Source organism: Cynoglossus semilaevis, chromosome 11 (genome assembly GCF_000523025.1).
Source record: "Cynoglossus semilaevis isolate Cse_v1.0 chromosome 11, Cse_v1.0, whole genome shotgun sequence".
NCBI lineage: Eukaryota > Metazoa > Chordata > Actinopteri > Pleuronectiformes > Cynoglossidae > Cynoglossus > Cynoglossus semilaevis.
Window position 1 is genome coordinate 17,305,733 of NC_024317.1, and position 10,847 is coordinate 17,316,579.

General features: G+C 38.8%; 1 protein-coding gene across 1 annotated transcript in view; it reads right to left on the reverse strand.

The window, feature by feature from the left end:
* Nucleotides 1-10,142, reverse strand: part of igsf21a (immunoglobin superfamily, member 21a) — a 207,543-nt gene extending 197,401 nt beyond the window's left edge. The window contains exon 1 of the mRNA XM_025059949.1: nt 9,687-10,142. Within this exon, the coding sequence (XP_024915717.1) occupies nt 9,687-9,717 (31 nt within the window). The 5' untranslated portion in view covers nt 9,718-10,142. The remainder of the gene's footprint in view (nt 1-9,686) is intronic.
* Nucleotides 10,143-10,847: the final 705 nt, after the last annotated feature.

Below are 10,847 nucleotides of genomic sequence, written 5' to 3' on the forward strand. Positions count from 1 at the left end.
GCTGAACCAGCATCCTCTGAAATGCTGCAACTTAGCTCTGGGTAAATATATTTTATATAAATTAGTTTACCCAGCCTTAAAAGAGGATCAATCGCAATTTCTGAAAATGTACTTTTTTAATACTTTTACATTTAACTACCCTTGTACGCCCAACCTGCAGCTTTGCACTTTATAATTGTTAATACATACACTTAGTGTCTTTTTACTACCTTGTAAAGTGGGTTAAAATTGCCTTCCATGGTCAATGCCCTCATAACATCTTTGCCCTTGTGTGTTAAACATATTGCTGTACAATAAAGTTTTGTTGGGGTTTTTTTGTTTTGTTTTTTTACTTTTCCATTAACAGTATAGTAAGAAGCCTGTTCTCCTACGACTCGTTTCCTCTTAATGTGATGATCCTCCCTGGGGTCTTAAAACGTTCTCCCTGCATGTGAGGTTGCAACATCCCTAACATCATTTACTGGCATTCAACTTGACCAAGAACAGTCTCCTGTAGCTTTGCAGTGCTGTAAACATCTGCGGCTGCAGTAACAGTGTCTCCTGATGCAACTCGTATGTAAAATTTGCTACATTATTATCTCATCCTGAGCTCAGATATTGACGGATCACTTACAATTTTAAAAAATGAAGTGCTGATCCCCAGCGTTATTCCCAGCTGCCTTCTCTCAGTCTTATTCATAAAACGGCTGTATGCAGCACATTGTGCCAAGAATTGGTGGCGCCCATGAAATTGGCTTCTCTTACATCGATCGCACATTTGGGGTAATCTCACGCCTTTCTTTATCTGTTGGTGCCCAGAGGCTCGTTGCCACCGCTGTTGATGATATACATCAACTTGACTTTCAGCTGGTTCTGTGCGCCCTGTGTCTTATGACCTATTGCTCTTGTTTTTTAAACGCTCCAATACTGCTGACCTGGCTACATATTTTCAACTTACAATAATAATAATACTCTAACTCACAATAACTGCATGTACAAGAACAATGCAACTATGACACTGCATACAGTCTCACAAAAACAGCTCAGGAAGGATGTCACCTTCCAACAATGCACCATATAAAATAAAATTCAAAATAAAATGTTAAACTTGAACCTCACTTATGTGTACATTAAATGATAATATACAGGCCTCCTGGCCTGCTGAAAGATTACAAAATTAAATATGTATACAATATATAACACGAAGTGCAAGTCAATTGCTGGGTTATTTCTCGTGCACGCTGCTTTATTCCCGCATCCAAGATATTCACAAGTTTGGAGAGTTTCTCGCCATAATATTTATATAATGGAATTTAGTAAGCTGAGAATTTGTTCATGTCATGCTGAAAATGTTAATTAAAAATGTCAGCAAAATGTCCAATATGACTTTCTTAAATGTCTGGTCTGTGCAAACCAACTGAATATAATTATAGTTTTAATATTGTTTTTTTTTTTCTAATTGTGCACTGCTTACGTGTTAAAAAAAAACCTGCTAAAATAACACTGCCAGTTGACTGTAGTGACAGTGAAAATGTCAAAACAGGATTTATTCACACAAACTCCTAAATACATATAAAACTGTACTTGAAAGGAAGCAGAAAATCTGCAATAAAGCGTACACAGTGGAAGGGTTTGCAGACTTCTTCTCTGGGATCAGTACCAGAAGGGGTTTGCTTCCTTTCCCACTTATACGTGAACCATCACAGTTTCAAATATCAGACTTTTGCATGCAGGAACTATTTTTGCATGAATTCATGTGTCCCTGCCACCATCCATTTGGAGGTAGCAAAAGTGACAGCACATCTCCTCCCCTGCTGACTAGAGTGCTTTATTGAGCCACGCTCAGTATGGGCTTTGGATCTCAAATATGAGGAAAGTGTGCACAGTCGGCCACCACGAGTGGTGTAAGCTGTCTTTTTCCAAGATCCCCCCCTCCCTTCTCTCTTCCTCTTTCTCGTCTCACTTATTTTTTTTACATCTCTCCATTTTTCTTCCATTTTCTCTGTTTTTGTGATGAGCCACTGCAGTGGGAAAATGATTTTAATCCACGAGCTTGACAGTCCTTCCCCATGCAAAAATGCACAGATCCTGCCTTCAAGCAGTGGAGCTGCTTATTTGTAATCCAATAGATTACTGTCCCCAAGCTGCGGTGTAATGAGCCTCCCATCCCAAATTTATTTATTTATATTTTTAATTTTGCAAGGATTAAATTGGGTTTATCCCCGAGTCCCTCAGGTGGACGTGCAGTAGGTCTAACTTTATTTTACAATGTGCTGTGTCTTACCGACACTTTCACAGCAGGGGAGAATGAGTCAGTGCACTACGCTTGTTCCTTTTCTTTACAATTACTTTTAATTCTTCCATTTTTTTTTTTCTACTGAAATATGGGGAACTAAAGTGGCCGTGGGAGATGGTTCGAAAAATCACTTTCCTTTAAAGACCCTGGATTTTATCTGTTAACGCTATAAGAGAGTTTATATACATATATATATATATACTGTATATATATATATACATATACATATATATATATATATATATACATATATATATATACATATATATATATATATACACATATATATACATATATATACATATATATATATATATACATATATATACATATATATATATATATACATATATATACTGTATATTCACTCTGATTCAAACTATTTACAAGTTATTTACTAGTGTGTATAGTCAAAAATGTCATTCCCACATTGTCTTTTGAGACAAAGCAAGGCGGAGTATGTCACTGACCCCTGGTCACCTTACCCTCAATATACAGCTCATAAATTCAAAGTGTCCTTCTATTTATGTAGCCGTAGATTCAAATAAAAAAAAATGTAATCGCACAAAGAGGAAGTTTGTCTTTCATTATCACTTGCTGCTTTTAACCATCTTCAATGGATCCCTGGAGAAAATGTGCTCTGAGAAAACACCTGTCATTCACTCTCTTAAAGAGCAGCAACATTTACAAAGAAGGAAGAAGAAAGTTATGCCACAGAGAATGTTTATAAAGAATAGGTATTAGTGCTGTGTAAGCAATACAAGTGCGGACTCTAGTGTACAGTGGAAATGAGTTTGTTTTTTTTTCTGCTCTCAGTGACAAAATGAATCATCACTGGGGGTTTTTGTCTCTTTTCTTTTAGATCAGAAGTCTAAATCTTTGTAAATCTTTGTTGCCTTTGTAACTATATATGTAAACAGTGCGAAAGTGGCCGTTTGATAAACAATTTATGAAAAAGCCTGCATGATATAAACTTCCGTGCCAATGTTTCAGGCCAAGCTAATTCTTAACATCACAAGGAGGTGCTGTATGGAGTGTAAATACCCTGGCTGTTGAGGGTGGTGGGGTAATGTGGTAAATTGTAAATTATTTTTGTACAGTCTTTGCCTCTGTCCCCTATGCTGCTGCAACACAACAATGTACCCAGTGGGGGATCAATAAAGTTCAACCTTAACCACAACCTTAACAAGGCTGCAATCGGAACGCCCAGGCAGCTGGTACTGTTGTGCAGCATTACAGGGTAAAGTTCTAGTGTACAAACACAAACTGCAACCAAAAGTATTAGCTTTACTCTTTTCAAACAGCAACCATGAGGAAGTGATACGTAACTGGATTGATCTCATCTTATGAGCTCCTGAAAAGTGTGCTCTGTTTTGATTGGGAGGATCTTTTTTTTTTTATCACCAAAAATGAGCCAGAAAATAACTTTTGGAAGCCAGCACTATGGGAACCTGCCAAGGCAATCAGTTAGTCACTGGTATTGATCAACAGCCCTTTCAATCCCTAGTTGCTCTATTATGGTCATTTGGTGCTGCAGGCCAGAAGAGATCACTCCTCATTATTCTCTCTGATTATTCTCTCACATTTCCGACACAAAGTCGGGGCTGCCATTATATTCGTGCAGTAAAACTTCTGACCACAGTGGAGGTCAGCTACATCACAAAATGTTAGCACTATTAATGGGATGCACAAAGACTGAGTTCCTTCTTCCACAAACATACAGCAACAACGTGTTCTTGGCAAGAGTGCTGGAACTGATTGACTCTTCTCTAACAGCGGGTGAGATGGGCCGAACTGTGCCAACACAGTATCGCTGTTTGGTCCACTGTGACCTATTTGTGGTCAATTGGGCCGAAGGGCAGGATCATCAACAACGTCTCAGTCCATTTAACCTGATCTGGGCACTAATTACAATAGCAGGGATCAAAAGGCCTTCTGTGGAGGTTTAAGGGCATATTTAAAGCATTTTGTTTTTTATTAAGACTTGCAGTAACATTGGGACAATTGCAGTATTGATTTTATTTATATTCATATATATAGCTACACTATATATCGATATACTATGTATATACTATATATAAACATACACATCTTTAAATATATATACATATATACACATATAAACCACTGACTGAAGATGGAGACCACATATCTTGTTTTGTTTTTTTATATTCCCTGTGAAAACTCGGCAAAGAGCGTGAGAGTTCAGCACTTCAAGCCCACAACAGACCAAAAGATGAGGGTTGGGGACAAAGATAACACATAAAAGCTGTAAGATTACTTCACTTGTTTGTAAATGCAGTACTCGAACGATTTTGTTGCTTATGTATGGCTATTTATTCACTTAGTCAAGAAACAAAAATTATTGTGAATTGATAAACAATGTTTTGTGCTTTGTGCACAGAATCCCTTAGCAACCAAGACACTTGAAAACAGTCAGAACTGTTGTCTAGTCAGACCTCCTCTAAGAATGAAAGGTCATATAAAGGTAATTAGTCCTTAAATAAAATAAATCAATTTCACTAGTTGATGAAAACAGTCCACAGTCACATTTTTCTATTATTTAATGCATTTGTATCTTGTAACTACATTCATAATAAACTTTTTTCTTTTCCCTGAGCTAATTTGCCTCTGCTTTTCCGTTACGGTTCACAGAGACCAGTTTAGTTATTTGCTCCAGGTAATGGGACACCTTACTCATGGTCTGCCTTAGATGGCACAGCCAGCTGTTCTCTCTTTCCTGCCCACATTGTTGATTTATTTGTTGGTGGATTGAGAGGCTTCACTTGCAATTTGGGAAAATAATGTAATCTCGGAATGGGCAGGATTGTTGAACCCTCGGTGAGATTACTCTCTCCTGTCTGCCTCAGTGATTACTGATCACAGTCCAAAGGAACTACATTGAGGAAAGAAAATTCTTCCGCTATTCCATGCCTCTGTTTTCATTCTCATCCCATCTGTCTGGAGAGAGTTGTTTTCAATAGGTTGGGAGGATTGCCACTCTTTACCAATCCCCTCCATAATGTCATTCCTGCAGTGGAGCAGAAGGCCAAGACAATAAGTTATCTTGTATTTGCCTGGGATGATTTTTAAGATTTACAGTGGTGCATTTTAAAAGACACTAGCACAGGGATAGTAAAGTTTCTCTGCTATGCTTACAATCAAAACATATTGGTTTAACACTGTTTTAGCATCGGTTGAACAACAGCAAATCACAACACAGTCACATTGATCTGCTGATATTCCTTGGCATTTCTTCATGTTAAAATATATATAAAGAATCTACAAAGTACCAATTTATTGTGTTGTTTTGCATTGTATTGCATTGTATTCCACTGTATTTTATTGTATTATATTGCATTGCATTGTACTGTATGTATTTACTCATTTATAAAGCATAAATAAAGCAGATGTAAAGCAGAAATAACCTGTTAGAAAATTAGTCATAATTAGTTATAGTTTTGATCAAATACATGTATCTTAATATGACTATTATTATCATCATTGTGACTAAAATCGTATCACTGCTGTGACCTGCAGGTTGACACAATAGTAAAGAGGACATATAGTTGAACAGCTGCAGGAAATGTAATCTTCTCAACAGATTCTTCAATTTTTGTCTCTTATCTCTTTGACTGATACACATCGCCCCCACTGATGATGGCGATGCTGCACTTGTGGAATTCTATGAATCACATACAACAGGCGGTAATGGCTGGAAATAGTGTAAGAAGATGCTATCAGATGTGTGTGTTTGTACTGCTATGCTTGCAGAGACACTTTTTTTGGAAAATGCTTTTGGTGTGTTGACACTATGCCATCAGATTAAGGAACCCATGCGAGGGTATGTACTTCAATTGACACTTTGTTGCACCAATACACAGAATATTTGGAGGTACAAGATGAAGTTTAGAGTTAAGATTAGCATTAGGATTTAAATTAGAGAAACGGTTACGATCAAGCACATATTTTTAATAGTTAGGACAAGAGGCTAGGGAATGCATGTTTGTGTACGTGTAGCACAAGGACAATTTTTGGGTTAAAGTATTCTTGCATTTTACTGTTCTTAAGAATAGCCACATATTTTTAATCAATAAGATTAGGGTGAGGGGCTAGAGCCAGTGTTTTCAGAGTGGGCCTACCTCCAAGGACACCTTCTGCACCCCAACCTACACATTCCACACATATACAGTATCTAACATACACAGAAGCGCACACAAACACTTAAAACAAATGGATTACATTATAAATAAGACCATTTACTAATTACAAGAAAACAAACGGTTACAATTTTTTAGAAATTCAACATTGCATTTCATGTTCCACACCAGTCCATGAAAATACAACTTTTACAAAAATTACCTCTGTTGTCTTGCAGTTCTTTGGCAAGTCTGCTTTCACACTGTATGTGTAACATCTATTTCTTATCATGTAGGTTAGCTAGTTTAGAAGATGTCTGGTCTTTTCTTCACTCGTTTTTCTGCCTTGTCCCCCCCCCCCCCCCCCCCCCCCCCCCCCAGCCGTCACTTCCAGGCCTTTGTTAAACAACTCAGTTAGGGAATGCATCATGTCCATGTAAAGCTATCCCAGAACACAAGACAGTGTGGGGGTGTGTGAGTGTGTGTGTGTAGGATCGAGTTTGAGTTTTGGATGTGTGAGAAAAACCGACTTATCAAGATATCTGAAACAGACTTTCTTAGAGTTAATGGTCCAATTAAAATGCCCATCCCAATGACAAATTCTTTGGAAACTCAGCCCAGAACTGCTCCTCTGGTTATGTGAGAGACTGTACATCACCATTCATGCCCAATGCTAAACGATCTCATCTGCTGAGACCTCATGTGATGAATGGTGAGGGTAAAGGAAGGATGAGAGAGAAGTGGAGGCTGAGTGGCTGCACCAGTGTAGACCAAAGAAAGAAGAGAAAGTGTACCCATTACTGTTTCTGACACGGTGAGATGGATGTCGCCCTTATTTGCCATCAGATTAAGGAACCCATGCGAGGTATAGCTGTCAGCCAGTACATCACATGGGCATAATTAAATGAATGAGAGAGCAGACTTCTCTTTTGAGCCACAGCGCTGGAAGCTCAACAAAAATACCTGTAGCACAAAGGTAAAACAATGAGCACAGATTGATGACCTCATATGTGGGAGGTAAAAAACTAGTTTTTCAGCTGAACTCACAAATGTGTCACAACACAACACAGTGTTCAGTCAGAGGGTAATGCGTCTTTTTCCATACAGACGTCCGATTGAATTAAGGATGAAATGAAAATGACCAAGGTTTTCAAGTTTTATGCAGCAGTGATGAAGGTTTAAAAAATAAAATCACAAAAAGTGACCATTAGTAGCCAACTGGACTGGCTGACAATCACATGGGTGACATCGTCTGTCATTTCATACACATTTAAATGTGGAATAATTATTAAGCAGTTAATCTGTTTTGCGTTTCATTAACCAACTAGTAAATTACAATCCCATTTAAAGGAAAATAGAAGTAATCAAAATAAAATATGGTGCATACGAGTGAACAGCCTACAGAGGGACAGAGATAAGAACACACTACTTCAGACAAGAACAGAATGGAATAGCATATAATAGGGTTTGCAGCTCCAATTTTTGAAAGACACAAAATGACAGAATATCAAAAATCTGAAATGACCAAATTATGACAATTGGAAATTTCTGATTCCAATATTACACAGTATTAAAAACCAAAGATAAATTCTAATTCCAAACTAAAAAAAACATCTTTTGACGATGCCCTCGCCTCATGAGGTCTCCACAGCAGATCACTGGCTTTCACCCCTCCATAGCTTGACAGCTCCATTTTCGTACATATTTTATCAAACATTTCTACCATGTCCCTTCAGCACAGGTCATAACCATGTCAACCTTCTCCTCAACTTCTTCTGGTCATTTCTAACTCCTGGCACCCTGGAAGAAAACTCTGCTTTTTTTTAAACTCTTCCACCACCAGCTCTGCTTGTTGTACAATACATCACAGCAGGTCTCAACACTGTCCGTCTGTCACATATCACCCCTGACACTCGTCTCCATAAATGTCCACCCTTTTTCTCACCTCTTCTCTGCATTGGCTGCTGCATGGATGGTTAACCCATGTACTTGAATTCATCCACATTCATGACCTGTATTCCTCATCTACAAGGTACAGCAACCCTGAAACACAGCTGGACAATGATGACTAATGTAAAAGATAGAGACTCAATCCCATTAAATAGGCTTCAACTTCTGGACATGTCTGTGGGCTGAAAAAAAGTATCATCTATTAGTTGACGTGCAGTAGTCTCTTTTATTCTGTTGCCAGGTCTTTACATCATAAGTGGCTCAAAGTGTCTTCCCTGGTATTGAAGACGAGGAAATGGTTAACTAGACATTTAGTCGACAGGCAGACACATCATAGCCAAGTATGTCAGCATCTGCTTTAGCTCAGTTTGTCACACTGGGTGGCTGATTAAGCATTAAGTAGGCCAGAGTCAGGGCGTACCAACTCAACTCCCTCTGGTTCCTTCGCTCTGCTACCGACTGTGAAACGCTGTCACACTGTTGTTGTCTCAGGATCTGTTGGCCCTCTTTCCTTTGTCTGCCAGCCGTCTGGTGGTAAAGGTAATCCGTGCTTCTAAAGGAAAACCACTAACATTAAATTCAGTTGTTGAGACTGAATACTATTTTATTTTTATTTTTTGGGATGAAATTATATTTAATTTGTAAGAAATTGACAAGTAGAAATAAATCTTTTTTTTTTCTTCCAAAATTCATCATAACCAGCTTGATTTTAGTTGACTTGAGTCTTTTCAAATATCCTTTTACTCCGGGCTAACTCAAGACCTTTTACAAAGACTCATAAATAAATGTATACAAGTGAAAGAAACTAGATCTGACAACTGCCCTGATTTGACTGGATCCGAGTCGATTTTTACCATAAGGTTGGTTTAATGTACTAGGCCAAAGGACCAAGATCTGGAGGTGGGGTCCCAGTGGAACTACCAAAAAGGAAAACTTCTGAACTGATCAGCAATGGAAGGGTTAATGGTATTTCAAGCAGCAGCGCCAGATTTAACTGTAGTTCAGCCAAGAACAACATCAATTAATACAGAAAAACCCTGCACACACAAGTTAAGAACTAAGAACCCATATCATAAAACAAGACCCATTTTGTGTCCGCTTTCATGTGTAGAACCCGACACAGACTGCACAAAATAAGAAGAGTCGGCAAAACTGGATATTCAGATCCCCAACGATAAGAACACGGTCATATTAGAACATAACCTCAGGCAGGAAACCAGCAAAACCATTCACAAAGTCTTTCTCGTATTTAGGTGATCGACAGATCAGCAACAATAAACTCAGTTCAAAGCTGGTAAACGACTAAGAAGACAGCTGCCTACCTTTAGAACGACTCTTGAAAACAGTCGTCATTGGTCCTCCTCCGCGGGAGCTGCAGTTATCAACTAAAAGTTCGGTCCAAGTCTCAAAACTACAGTGGAAGTCCAATCTTCGGGATGTGAAGAACTCCTTTAAAACAAATGTCTTGTTCGCCAGCGATCTGGCATTTACCAGGCCAACTGTGGTAGGAGCCAGTGGGTCCGCGAGGTTGGTCGTTGGTGAAGGACGACACAAAGGCCGCAGGTTACGGTGATTCAAACACGGCAGCAGGAACTAGGGGAACAGGGGCCGAGGGGCTGGGGCCTCTTATCGGGGCCGATAGCCAGACAGCGTCGTCAACGCTTACGCAGAGGAAGTGGAGCCATGTTGCGGTAAAGGTGAGTCGGTATGCTCACCAGGTGCACGGCCAGAGTTCCACGCCCACCATGAACGAAATTTGCCCGATCTTCGGCAGGAGGTCGACGATCCAGCAGTGCTTGGTAATCATACACAAGCTAAGCGCATCAGTCGACAAGAACTGCATAAATAATATTCATTTAATATCTGTTCTGTGTTACTTATTTTATTTTTCTGAATTATTCGCGTTAATTTCCTTGTGTATACCCTGTTAACTCTTTCACGCTTGAGAGCCATTTTAATCCATTTACAACTTTGACTAATTGTTTGAATAATATCTGGTAACGTTTTCACTGGGTTACGTGATACTTACCAGTACAAACATAATACAAAATGTACTTTTTGCTAGTTATATTAAGGGATTGTGATCCTTTTCTACATCTGTTTGGGGTCCATGGCCTGACAAATATTGAAGTATTGTAAAGAAGTAGAAGGGTACAGTGTTTGTTCTCAGTCTCTATTCAGAGTGAAGTGCTGTTTCAAGCTCTCTCTCTCACTCTCTGGTTGAAGCTATGCTTCTCCAAGGCCTAAGGGACATTGTGTGTGTAAAAGTGTTAAAAACTCCTTAGTACTGAGAAGAGTTTGGATTCTGCAGGGATTGGTGATCTGCTGTTTTCTTGCACAAATTAAAATCTTTGTGCAATCTGGGCTTAACTTTACTCGTTGCTAGTTTGAATCCTGTTTGGAGTTGATGCGTCAGTAATCTGGATTGGTAAATGATGGATACCTTATTGAATAATTATTAAATAAATCAAAATGCATTCAAT